Raw genomic sequence first — 13,091 nt, forward strand, 5'->3', positions numbered from 1 at the left:
TTCCTTCCTTCCTTCCTTCCTTCCTTCCTTCCTTCCTTCCTTCCTTCTTTCCTTCTCTCCCTCTCTCCCTCTCTCTCCTTCCTTTCTTGTTTTCAACATTCAATTTTATAAGATTTTGAGTTCTAAATTTTTCCCCTCTACTCCCCCCTCCCCAAGATGGCATGCAATCTGATATAGGGTATACATGTACAATCATATTAAACATATTTCCACATTAGTCATGTTGTGAAAGAAGATACCTCTTTGATTTCTTCGGTACTTACAGAAGTATCAGTTAGCTGGGCGGGATAAGACACCGATTTGTGCTCATTTGTCATTGCCTTAGAGATTTAGAATGTAACCTTCCTTGGGTTAGTAGGAAAAAAATAAGCTGCTTCAGGCTTCTTCTCAGAAGATACATGTTCAAGCTGGGAAAGATTAGGAAATTCTTGTATAGACTAAGAGTATAATGCCAGTACAAATACTAGGATAGATGCCTAAAACATCAGTGGAGCTACCTAAAACCCTCCTGGTGCTTTTAAGTATGCCTTGTAATCCTGTTCCTGAATAGGCAAGAGCTCCATTATACCTGCCCAAGATTTGTGACTGTGATGAGACTACTCAAATGCTCATCTTGATTGCTGGATGCCAGTTGGATGACAAGTAACCTTGCTGTTTTGGGAAATTTATCATTCTTAAATAGTGGCAGTCACTATTACTGGCTTTTACCTAGTTCAGGTTAAGCTACCATGATAGTGGTTGTGCTGACAGGGCTGAGTTTGAAGTGTATCCTAGTCACCGTATAGGCTGTTCCTTCTTTGACCTCAAGCAGGAAGATTTTGGGTTTCCAGGAAGAATATGGATCCAGACTTGCCTTCCTAGAGTAGTACTGTTGTAGACTGGACAGACTGGAATTTGTTAGAATGAGGATTCCATTATAAGAGCTAGAGCTGAGCCAATGTAGCCTAAGTCATTCCATGCCTTCTCCATTTGCCCATTTTCCTTTTGGAATGGGAAAAGAATGATGCTATTAAAGGAAGGGAGGAGTGAAACATACAAGCTACCAAAGAGAGCAGCATGCTTCCTAGAAGAAGAGTTACTGTAATGAGTTCTTCTTGTTCTTCAGTGGAACTCTGGAGTGGACTCTGCTTGAAAGAAGTGATTCTCAATATTGTCCTGTTGTCAGGGTCCTGTAGCTCAAGAGATGGAACGTTTTCTTGACTGTGTTAATGGGAAGAAAAGGGCTAAAGATTAGATTTATTTGCTCTGTGGTGAGAATCTAATGTATCGTTCAATCTCCATCTGCCCCCTTTTTCAGAATGGCAATATCACAGAGCTTTTGCTTAAGGAAGGCTTTGCTCGCTGTGTGGACTGGTCAATTGCAGTGTACACGAGGGGTGCGGAGAAACTGAGAGCAGCTGAAAGGTAAGATCTGTTGGGCTCTTTCAGTGGGATAGGTGTGAGATAAGTGACTTCCAGTGAAAGAAATTATTCAGCCTTCTTCTGTTACGCATTCCAGGGCCTGCTTTATGGTAATTAGGAAAATTTCCCTTACCCTAGGATTCACGATTTTAGTGTTGTATCCCGAAGAATTATCCAGAAGAGAAACTTTCATGTGCCCGAGCCATTCCAAGTTCTATTGTATATAAACTTAAAATGGTTTTGACTTCTTCTTCAGACTTGTAGCTTATCTGTGAAAGGGGTACTGAGGATGGAAATGACTCTTCAAGCCAAGAATGGAGGTAGAAGAAGGAATCCAACTGTTTAGGAGCTCCCAGAACTTAGGCTCAATCTGGGTGGTTCTTAATTCTCCATGGCTCTTATTTATAAAACTGTTTTGGGACTGGATGCATGCCTAATTGTGTCTGCTCTCTGGGAGGTCAGGGACTTCTGCACTGTAGCCAGCTAAAGCAGATCTAGTTTCCCAACTAGGTCTGCCATCACCATAGTAGGTCCCTGGGAGTGAGAGGCCACCAGGATGCCTAAGGAGGGGTTAATCAGCCTAGGTCAGAAACAGAACAGATCCAAGTGTTCATGCCGAGCACAAGTGTAATCAGGCTGCAGTGTGGCGTAGTTGAGATAGGGAGAGGCTGTTTGGTGAGGAATTTTTTTGGCTGTAGCAATCCATGAAATAGATTAAAATGCAAAATGCCCTTCAGTCCTGTGTGACCCCTTTTCACCTATGTAGTGATAGTGTCAGAGTGGCAGGGAAAGGGGCAGAGGGTGTTAAGAATTACAATTTTAGGATCATTTATGAACTTCATTTTGACTGCTAGTGGTCCAAATGTGAGATTCTTGTTCGGTGACTAATGAGTGGACATTTTGCTGGAGGGGTTTTGCTAATAAAATGAATATATGTTTCATATTAAAAATTTTAAATGTAGTTTGTTCAAGCCGCATTTTGCTGGTTTTCTTGTGACACTTGTAGTAGTGTCAACAACTCAAAATATAAGAGACCTTGTGGTGGTGGAAAGAACATTGGACTTAGTCAAGAAAACTGTATTTGTATTTCAGCACTAATCCAAGCTAACATTGAGACGTTAGGCAAGTCACTTAACCACCTTAATGACAACAGCAACAAACATTTATATAGTTTACAAAGTTCTTTTCATATATCATTTCGTCTGATTCTCACAGCAATTCTATGAAGTAGGTTCTGCTAGTTTCATTTTAAAAATTAAAAAACAAACTGAGGCTATAAGAGGTTGAATAACTTTCTCAGAGTCATGCAGTTAGTGTGTTTGAGTCAGAATTTGAACTCAAGTCTTACTGATTTATAGTCCAGTGCTTTGTCCTCTACTATACCTTGCCATTTCCAGCTCTGGATTTCAGTTTCCTTGTTTTCAAAATGAGCATAACACTTGTACTACCTACATTATAGACTCACAAAATATTAGGGCCAGAAGAGGTCTTAGTTCAACCCCCTCATTTTACATATGAGGAAATTTGTATGCTTTAAAGACAGAAATGTGACCCATCATTGTTATTAATAATAATGACAAACCACCAGTATTATAGTGAAACAGAAAGATTATTTTTCTGGACTTTGGTACCTTGTGTACTCCACAGTATTAGTCATATATAGAGAGTGCTTGTTTTTACAAAAAGAGGTGAGGGGGAAAAAACCCTCGCTTCACTCAATATGACTTTTTGCCACATTAAACTTAGCTTGGTTTTATTTTATGATTAGTCATCATCAGTAGTTTCTGTTTTATTATCCTTATGGACGTGTGTGAATGGAACTTGGCTTGGATGAAGGAAGACTTTTGCCTTATTTTGACAACTTGTGGCATTTCCAGTTACATGCCAGTTTTCTTTTTAATTTGCTGCAGAAGATGGAGGAATTTGGAAAGACGAGAAACAAAAGGCCTCATTTAGGGAGTGGCTGTTTGGTGAGGAATTTTTTTTTGGCTGTGGCAATCCATAAAATAAATTAAAATGCAAAATGCTCGTCAGTCCTATGTGACTCCTTTTCACCTGTGTAGCGATAGTGTTAGAGTGGCAGGAAAAGGGGCAAAGGTGTTAAAAATTACAATTTTAGGATCATTTATAAACTTCATTTTAATATTGGTGCTCCAAATGTGAGTTAGGTTACAGAAGGCTTATCATATGCAGACCCCTAGATACCTGATGATCTTTAGCAGGCTTGCACAATATTGAGAGCTGCTTAGGGCCCATGCCACTTGGAGCCTGCCAAAGCATTTCGGGTGTCCTGCAAAAATGCACATCCCTCAGCAAAACTGACTGTGCAAAGTTTCCTTTGGGCAGGCCTGCATGACATAGGGTGGCTTGCCCTGCCAAGGGCAAAGGATATCAGGCAGCCCTCAAAAAATGTAGAGAATGTGAAACAGGCCTGCTAAAGAGGGCCAGATGTTGTGCATACCTGATCTTTACATTAGAAAGTACCTTTCCAGCATCAGCACCTCACTGTGCTGTTTTTCTGTAATCCTATTGAGTGTATTGGTTCAGCTTCTCATCCTGTAGGTGTCTGCCTTTCAATCATAGATCCAAGAGCAACATGAATTGACTGACAGAATTCTTCTGATTTCTTAGTACTCTCATTTTACTTTCTTCTTTATGTGTAAACAGAAATCTACTTAGGTTCTCCAAAGATAGCAAAGGACTGTCTGTCATCTTGCAGTAGTGACTGAGGAAATTGACTTTAGGGTCTTCAAAGAGTTCTACAGTTGAAGTTTGAAGAGAGCCTTCTTAAACAGAGAGTGTTTTATACTTCTGTGCATTTCTATGGCTATTTCTTGAAGACCTTTGTTTTTTGGTGAAGAAAGTTTTTTGCAAAGAATTTGCATCTTTTTTACTACAGATTCTGTCACTATTGCATTGTTTTACATTCTCTGTTCTTTGCAGACAACATATGATTAGTTTTTAGCTATTTCATTAAGTTCACTCTAATGAACATTTATTAAGCATAAGGCGCCGTGATAGGTGCTGGGGATACCAGACAAAAATAAACCCATTCCTGTTCTTGAGGAGCTTATATGTACAACTAAGTGAATACAGGGTAATTTAGAGAGAAAGTGAGCACTCTGGAATTTGGAGTTAGAAGACTTAGTTTCAAATCCTGTCTTTTCTCTGTACTACCTGTAAGACTTTAAATATCACTTAACCGATTTCCTCATCGATAAAATGAAGAGTTTGGACAGCATGACCTCTGACATCCCTTCTAAGTCTAAATATATGATCCTGTGACCTATTGGGGTGAATCACCATGGGAGAAAGCAGGAGCAAAGGCACGCAAAAGAGATCAAACAGTTGGAAGGCTAGTTTGGCTGGAACATGGAATGAGTGAAGTGGGAAGATGAGTGGAAAAGCAAATAAGTTTGGAGCCATATTGTGGCCAGACTGAGGAGTTTGTGGTTTTATCTCAGAGACAATAGTTACTAAAGTGTCTTGAGCATATGAGTGACATGGTCAGACCTTTTCCTTTGGAAGATGTTTTGGCCCTTTTGGAGAAAGGGAGAAACAAGAAGCAGGGAGACCCAGTTAGGAAAATGCACTTGCCTAGAATAATGACTGCTGTGCCATGGGGGTTTTGGAGTCAGCAAAGCTCATAGTTTACTGCTTCTCATCTCTTTTTTAGGATTTCACATATTTTAGAGCTCATAGACTCTGCATTGTGTCTCTTCTCACATATTTCACTGCTTCTGTCAAAAAATGGTTATTGTGTTGTCAGAAAGTTTTATTCCTTCTTCATATATGTTTCATAGAACGATAGAATAAAGAGGTGATAGACGTCATCGAGTTGGACCTTTTACCTGATACAAGAATCCCTTCTCATATCTCTGATAAATGGCCACCCAGCCAAATTTGCCTGTTCATTTGTAATTACTCCAAAACAACAAGCTCCATTGATTTTTCTCTGCATAGGTTCTATTGTTACCCAGTTATGTTCTGACTTTGAAAGAGGCTTGCTCAAAAAAAAAAATTGCTGGACAGATGACATGATGGTATTAGAAATTTTAAAACCTCCTCTTGGTATGCGTTTTTGGTTATTGACAGTGGTGTTCCAGATGATCATATTGGTGTCATAATAGTTTGGTCATTTTCTTCCCTGATCTTCAGGTGTCATGTTGTCTATAAATCAGGTCAGTAAGTGTTTTTTGTATACAATTGCATGCAGTATTTGGTTGCTTGTGTAAATTTACTGGGCACCTGACCCTTTGTAATACTGCTGCTTTTTCTCACATTGACAGTCTTGTTCCTATCATTGAACCACAGAGGTACTGGAGGGTCATGAGTGAAGATATGAGTCACTAAAAATCTTTCACAGTTCCAATGGGAGTTGAGAAGAGCTTCTGGATATATCAAATAGCTGACTGTCAGTATGGGACCCTGGTGCTAAAGAACCTTCTTCCAAGCTTAGGAAGTTGCGCTCCTCTACAGAGCAACCTAATTGGAAATCTGTGCTTGGTCCCCATCCGTACTAGAATTGAGAAGCTGACACCTTTATATGCGTCAGCAACATAACTAAGTAATGACTCCTTGGCTATGGGGATTCTGCTCTTTTGGGGGCTTTGGCTCCCTTGGTGACCTTTCCTCCAGTAGCCTGGCCAACATCTTATGATTCAGTATTGCAGCGAATGAGGGCTTGAATGGGTGCTATGGCTCTGGTTGAGCATATCCACCAAGTGTTTTGTCTGGATAGTCTTTTCTCCATTTCTCGTTTTGTTTTTGTATCTCAGTGCTTACCATAGCGCCTGGCACAGAGTAAAACGCTTACTAAATGCTTGTTGACTGATTGATTGATTCCTGTTGCCAGGTTTGCCAAGGAACGAAAGCTGAGAATATGGAGAGACTACGTGGCCCCCACAGCTAATTTAGACCAAAAGGACAAGCAGTTTGTTGCAAAGGTGAGTCATCTGCAATGCCAGGCCAGTGAGGACGCAGATTTGTCCAGTAACAACAGCTCGAGTTCTTGTTTGTTTCTGAATAGGTATTTGGGTATATATAAACATAACATGCAAGGACACTGAAAGCTTTTCAGTCTCCCTACTAAGGCCCTGGGTTAATTGTTTTTCTTTAAAATTGTATTTCTTGAAATAGTTTTAAATTGTATTTTTCCTCACAAATTGGTGCCTGTTCTCTATGTGAGAAATCAGTGCAGTGGAATATATTATGAGCAGTATCGGCTTGTAGCCCCTTCTCTTTCAGGGGGATCCTTTTATGTGCTCAGGGTCCCTCTGCTCACTTATTTACACTGGCCTCAGGCTGCTTTCCTACTGTCTTTATCGTCCTATTAGTTACATAGTTTTTAGTTTGCTCTTCATCATTTTTTCATTGGCAGCGTGTCCTGGGCTAGAAGTGTGAAAGGGATTCCTTAGCGCTCCAAACTGCAGAGAAACATACACTCATTCCTTTTTGTGAAAGCCTGACCTTCTGGAAAGAATTCCTTGTGGTCACTCTGAGGGCTTGCATCCACATTTACCTTTAGTTGAAACATTTGATGCTTTGAGGTTAGTGGCGAGGGTGAAACTGGTGGATCTTCCAAGCTGGTTGACTGCTGGCTTTCATGCCAAGAATCTGACTTTTGATTCTTTTTCTTCCTTAATGGAAACAAGAACCTTTGTTTTGAATGGACCAGAGAGGGTTCTGACTCTATAATTAAATGGATGTGGTCTTCATCAGCGTGGCCATCCTTATTGGCCCCTTTTTGCTCATTTTGAGGTTGTAATAGTGCCACTAGGTGGCACTGTCAGCCTGTGAAATATTGTCTTCCTCTAGCTAGAATTTTAAGTAGCAGCCTCACTGAAAAATCTGTGGGAATTTATCTTCATTATCACCATAGCTAAAGAAGCAATCTTTTAAGTAGCCCCCTTACCTTATTCTGTAACTTGTTTCTTTATAGTTGTTAAGATAATTATGCCCATGCTTCACAAAATTTTACTAGTACTGAATTGCATTCTTTTGCATCTTGCAAATCTTACTGCAGGCTGGAGTGAACAGTGTCCTCCTTTATGAATTGAGAAGGGAAGTGAGACGGGAATTAACTATGTCTGGAAACACTCCCCAACTTTCTTATTCACCTATAGGGCACCACCATTCTCAGTCACCTGGACTCTCAGTCACTTGATGTCATTCTTGAATCCTCACTTGCACACACACACACTACATAACCATTATGTTGCCAGTTCTTGTATTTTCTGTCCTCACAATAGCTCTTGTATTTATCTCCTTCTCTACCCTTATTACGTCATGCTTGGACTCTTGTAATAATCATGTGGTTCATGACTCTCTCCAGTCCAGTCTGTTCTCCACTAAGCTGTAAAATGTACAAGTCTGGCCATGTCAGCTGGCTCCATGGTTCCCTGCTACCTCCAGTATCCAATATAAAATCCTCTCTTTGGCTTAAAGTCCTTCATAGCCTGGCTCCTTTGTGTGTGCCTTTCCGGTCTTCTTACATTTTACTCCCCTTCATGTACTTTATAATCCAGTTGGTTGATGTTTTTACTTTTTATTGCCTCCTCAACATTTAGTACAGTATGTCTTCTTCACTAACGTAGTGCCTGGCACATAGTAAGTGCTTAATAAATGCTTATTCTGTGACTGGCTGACTGGAAAACTCATTTGGTATTTTTTGGTATCATTCCTTGCTACTCACTGCTCATGTCATTTGCTCTATTAATTTCTCATTACAACTTCTATATAGGGTACATGAAACTGGTCCCCAGCAAGGGTAGATAAACTCTTCACACTGCATTATTTAATCTTTTAGTACTTGAGTATTAGAATTATGAATTAGGAAGCTGAGTTGACTGGTTGGACTCCACCCGGTTTGGGAAAGACCTAGCTGATTTCAAACCTCTTTGCTAGTTAGGAAACTTAATGAGTAGGTGAAGTTCAAGCTAGTGATATTTTGGTTCAGTAGGATTTCATTTTCCTTAGATGCAGTATTGTGGTATAGAAGTCTAGAAGTTCTCCTGGCCACACGTAGCGTTTCAAATCCCTGCAGTCCCGTTGGTGGCCTTTTGTGGGCATTCTTGACAGAGGAGTTCTCTGGTGGTGTCCTAGCAGGGGAAAATGCAGCAGGAAAGAATTAGGTTAGGTTGAAGACTTGGATTCCTGACCCATGTTGGTGAAGGTTAAGATTGTTACTTCACCCTTGAAATTGAGTAGTTTGGGAGTGACTATGCCCATAGGATCAAGAGAAAGATGGTGGGGTCTTCAATTTTTTTTAAGGCTTAAAAATACTTCTGCATTATCTTTTGTGTCCAACCCTAACCCCCAATGTTTTGTGGTGTTTGGGGTTTGGTTACAAATATCTGCTATCACCATCTTGTCTGTCTTTTGGTTCTGGGGAAGTAGTTGACAGTAACTGAGATCACAATGGATTATGTTCAGAGGATTTTCATTGTTGGTGATAGCAGCTCCTTAGCACCACTGCTGTCTCCCAGTAGTTTTAACTGTATGGTACCAAGTTCTGCAAATACTGGGGGGAAAAAATCTTCCAAAAGTGCCCTGTAACTGTTGATAGGTCTTTCTTCAATGTCGATGACTTAGGGGCCTTGTAGTCTTTTGAGGAGCTGGTCAGGGGGTTTTCCCCAAGGCTTCCTTCTGAGAAGGCAAACTAGATGAGAACATGTGTCTGTGGTGCATGGGCATTGTTGGAACCTGCCTTGAGCGAGGTCTGATCTACATAGTTTGCTTAGGTGGCATTATTTCATACAGAGTGAAATGCGTGGGGGAACTTGCCTTGTCGCTCTAGGTTAGCGAGGGAGCATGTTCCCTTCATACTGATCAGCTGGGATTTTTCTACCTAGCCTTCCGTGCCAGCTTCCCAGTCTACTTTCCTTGTGTCATTTTGCTGATTGTTGCTATTTCGGCTTATAGGGCCTGGAGTGTATGCTTTGGCTTCCCTGACATTCTTGGTGGATCCTGTGGATCTTGAGGTTTTTGTGGGCCTGACTAACATTCTTAGTGAAGTGGAAACAGGTTTTAAAAAAGGCATTCCCTCAACGCTGTGCCTTAGCTACATGAAGAACTTGGTGCAGTTACAAAATAATTAGAGGGTATGGTCCCTACTTATTTAAACGAGACTACATTTTAAGGCTACATAAAGGTGACGGCTATGCCTGGGGCATGGTCCAAAGAAAGGGACTGTGGCTAGGTCTTTATGATCACATTGCAGAAATCCTGCTTTAATGTATTGCTAGTCTCCTTTTCTGGCTCTGTTTATCTCCTGACAATGATCTCTAACTGAAATCCTGGACTCACCTTTGCTGTTTTCTACTGGGATTGTGAAACATCAAAAATTTCTGCTTCTCTTGGTCTCATCCAGGCCTGTAGAATATAAATATAGCCTTTTCTAGGGTAGTGCTACTTGACAACATGACAGTGACATTCTAAGCACTAACTACTTTGATTTTGGTGGCATGACTTTCACATGATGACCAGGAAACCAGGGAGCTGTTCAGGTTCGAACACTTTGCCTGTGTCATCACTAGAAACAGATGGTGGCATGATTGGAGAATGTAACAGGTGAACTGGCTTCCTGATGAAAATGTCCAGAGTAGAGAGAGACTGGAATAGGAATTCATTGTTTCTTATTTCTAGAGCTACTAGTGTTTTGCCATTTTATTTTGCCTGGGTGCTGCCGATGGTTGTTGCCTTTGGAAATTGCTAGGTATCACTAAGGGCCTTAATCACAAGCAGGGTAGGTTGAAGGTTGTTAGCTGTACCACATTTACAAGACCTTTCACTGGGAAAGTGAAATTTGCCTTGCTTCTGGACATGAGCATAACGAATAGCACAGTGGACACTTTTTGCCCCACCATTTCTGGGGCAGATGGGAGGGAAGAAGGGGCAGTGATCCAACATGAGGCCTCAGGGAACAGCAGTAGCAGGACCAGTAAACGCAGCCAGCAGCTGTGTTCACAGCAGCATCTGAGAGGGAATTATGTCACATCGCATATTTAGTAGCACCATCAAAGTGATACTGTATTCTGGCTTTGAGAGTCACCTGTAGTATCTGTAGGATACTACGGTTGCCCTGTAAAGACCTAGCCTGTATCCAGGCTATAGCCACTTTGGTATTTCTGAGGACCCTTGTGAACTGGCTGTGGCTGGTTTTAGAATCTTTGTGGCTATGAAAGTCTCATATGACACCCTTATTTCTTTTGCTGAGCCTCCAAGTATTGGAGAAATTAGCCTTGAAAAAGACATTGAGCACCCCCTAAGTGGAGCATTGCAGCGCTGTTCAGCAGATTAAGAATGCAGTGAACAACTATCCCTTAATGTTCAACCACTAGGGTCAGAGATTGCTAATGCTTTGTTTCTGATATGAGCCTTGCAGTCACTTGTGGTATGCCTTACTAAGTACAATGTCATTGCTGAACTCTTCCCATTTGTTCTTTTTACAGCTAGAAATTAAGATTGGTTTTGGCAGTGTGGGCCAGGAATTGGATTTATTTTACATGCCTCATAGCTCCACTAGTGTCTTGCTCTGCAGCTTGGTATAGGTTGCCTGCCTTTGTGCCTCAGGGTATCTCTTGGCATGGCAGGAGAAAACACCAAGGGGTGATAATTGATCTTATAGCTTGTGGAGAGTGTGAATGGTGTGGGCGAACTAAGATATTCTGATGAAAGGCACCATAAGTAGCAGTATTACTGCTATAAATATGATCTGTAATGGTGGGAGTGGTGCGGGCTTTGGTAGTTAAGTGATCCCCTCTGCATTACACAGTACATGACTATAACCAGTATTTTATTGCTTACTCCATGTCTCTGCTTAGAAACTGCTTGTTCTCCTCACAGTAATGATACAATTTAAAGGGAGAAAAAAAAGCCCCCACACATATCCGCCAAAGCCGCATCACCAGAAACTCAGACCTCGTTTGGCTGGAAGCGTCACAGTGTGCATCTTCTGAAGAGGAGGTTTCTAATCAGAGAGATGTTGAAAAGAGAGTCTGTTGCTGTGGCCTAACATTTAGAGCTCCAAGAATCTGTTTGCTGCTGAGCCAGTCTAGTTAGTGATGACTGGTAGCAACATAGGCACACCTTCCCTGACCTCTTGTGATCTTAAGCTGAAGGTTTGATCAGTATATACCACTTTATCTTCTGTTCTCCCCTCTTATTTGAATAACTGGGAAAGGTTAAAAAAAATCTAGGTATTTTAAGTGCTGATTGCAGGAGTATTCCTACATTTCTGGTAATTGATAGATTAAGACTGTGGGCTATGTGAGTTTGTTACTTTTTCCCCCCTTGTACTTTTCTTGGGGAGGAAAGATCAATATTGCTTGTAGCTTTTGAATATTCTGCATAGAAGCTTGGCATCCTCAAGACTTTGCCTCTCATGTCTTCTGATTTTGCTTTTAATAAAGGTTGTTTCTTCTGCAATATTTTGAAGGATTCTCTGTGTAACCTTCCCAGATAATCCACAACTGTTCTCTTATCATCTGTTACTCCCAATTCAGACTCCTCCTAGGGCCATTTTAAGAGATGAAGAGAGGCCATGGTTATGCTCATTTACCAAGTATCTGTTAAGTGCCTATTATGTACAAAACCAGTCCTTAGCTGCTGGGAGAGAGGCGAAGATAATTGATATGTCATCCTTGTCACTATAGAGTTTACAGTCTCAGAACTTAGAGAGAAGCAATAGATAAATAGCTGTGTGACCCAGTGTCACAGATTTCTCCGATCTCCTCATTTATAGAGTGAGGTGGCTGGACTTGCTGTCCTCTTAGGTCTCCTCCAGCTCTAAATCTATATACACAAAGGTACAGCGAGTGCATCCTAGCTATAATGTGAAGTTATAAGACCCTAGGGAGGAATGAGCTTTTCTGATTGGGTGAGTAGTGATAGTGGTAAGTGATAGTGTGGATTCAGGGAAGGCTTCACAGAGGGCTTAGCTGACAGGGGTGGGGAACCTGGGGCCTCGAGGCCACCTGTGACCCTCTAGGTCCTCAAGTGTGGCAGATTTGTTCTGTGAAGTTTGGATTCAGTCAAAGGCTGCAGGTTCCCCACCCCTGGTTAGCATTTGAGTGAGCTGGACCTTGAAAGAAGATATTCTAATATGTGGAGATTAGGGGGAGCAGCATGAGCAAAAACTTGAAAATAAGAAGGCCATGGTTGCATATAAGAGACCATAGGTGGTTTGGTTTGGCTCCGATGTAACTGACACTAATGTGTTCTGTAGGGCTTTCCTGACTCTTTTTGTTTGTTATTGTTATAGTATCCTCACCTCTCTTCTCCAACATTGGACAGTTGGGGAGACAGTGCACTGATCCTTTGCTTTCTTCCCAACCTTTTCTGTTTCCTGGATGGGTCCTAAGACCTTCTGGTTTCATTGGGATTGTATCTTGCAGTTTAGTAACATTTTGAGTCTCAAATTGGCAGAAGTACAAAGAACATATATTGGGGTTGTTTTCTTGGACTCTAATCCTTAGAATGGCTGCCACTTCATATATTTACCTCCTTTAGAACTTAGTGAAAAAAAAAAGGGGGGGGCAGCAAAGTGGCGCAGTGGATAGAGCACTGGCCCTGAAGTTAGGAGGACCTGATTTCAAATCCGACCTCAGACCAAACACTTGACCCTTACTAGCTGTGTGGTAAGTTACTTAACCCCACTTACCTAAAAACAAAACCAAAAAAAAAAAAAA

The 13,091-nt window shown here is 41.3% G+C and overlaps 1 protein-coding gene across 1 annotated transcript in view; it reads left to right on the forward strand.

Annotated features, from left to right (window-relative positions):
* Positions 1–13,091, forward strand: part of SND1 (staphylococcal nuclease and tudor domain containing 1) — a 439,872-nt gene that overhangs the window by 47,798 nt on the left and 378,983 nt on the right. Inside the window, exons 8-9 of the mRNA XM_027840174.1 lie at positions 1,298–1,404; positions 6,257–6,347. Coding sequence (XP_027695975.1) covers positions 1,298–1,404; positions 6,257–6,347 — 198 coding nt within the window. The remainder of the gene's footprint in view (positions 1–1,297; positions 1,405–6,256; positions 6,348–13,091) is intronic.

The sequence above is a fragment of the Vombatus ursinus genome, unplaced genomic scaffold, assembly GCF_900497805.2.
Source record: "Vombatus ursinus unplaced genomic scaffold, bare-nosed wombat genome assembly UNPS02014839.1, whole genome shotgun sequence".
Classification (NCBI taxonomy): domain Eukaryota; kingdom Metazoa; phylum Chordata; class Mammalia; order Diprotodontia; family Vombatidae; genus Vombatus; species Vombatus ursinus.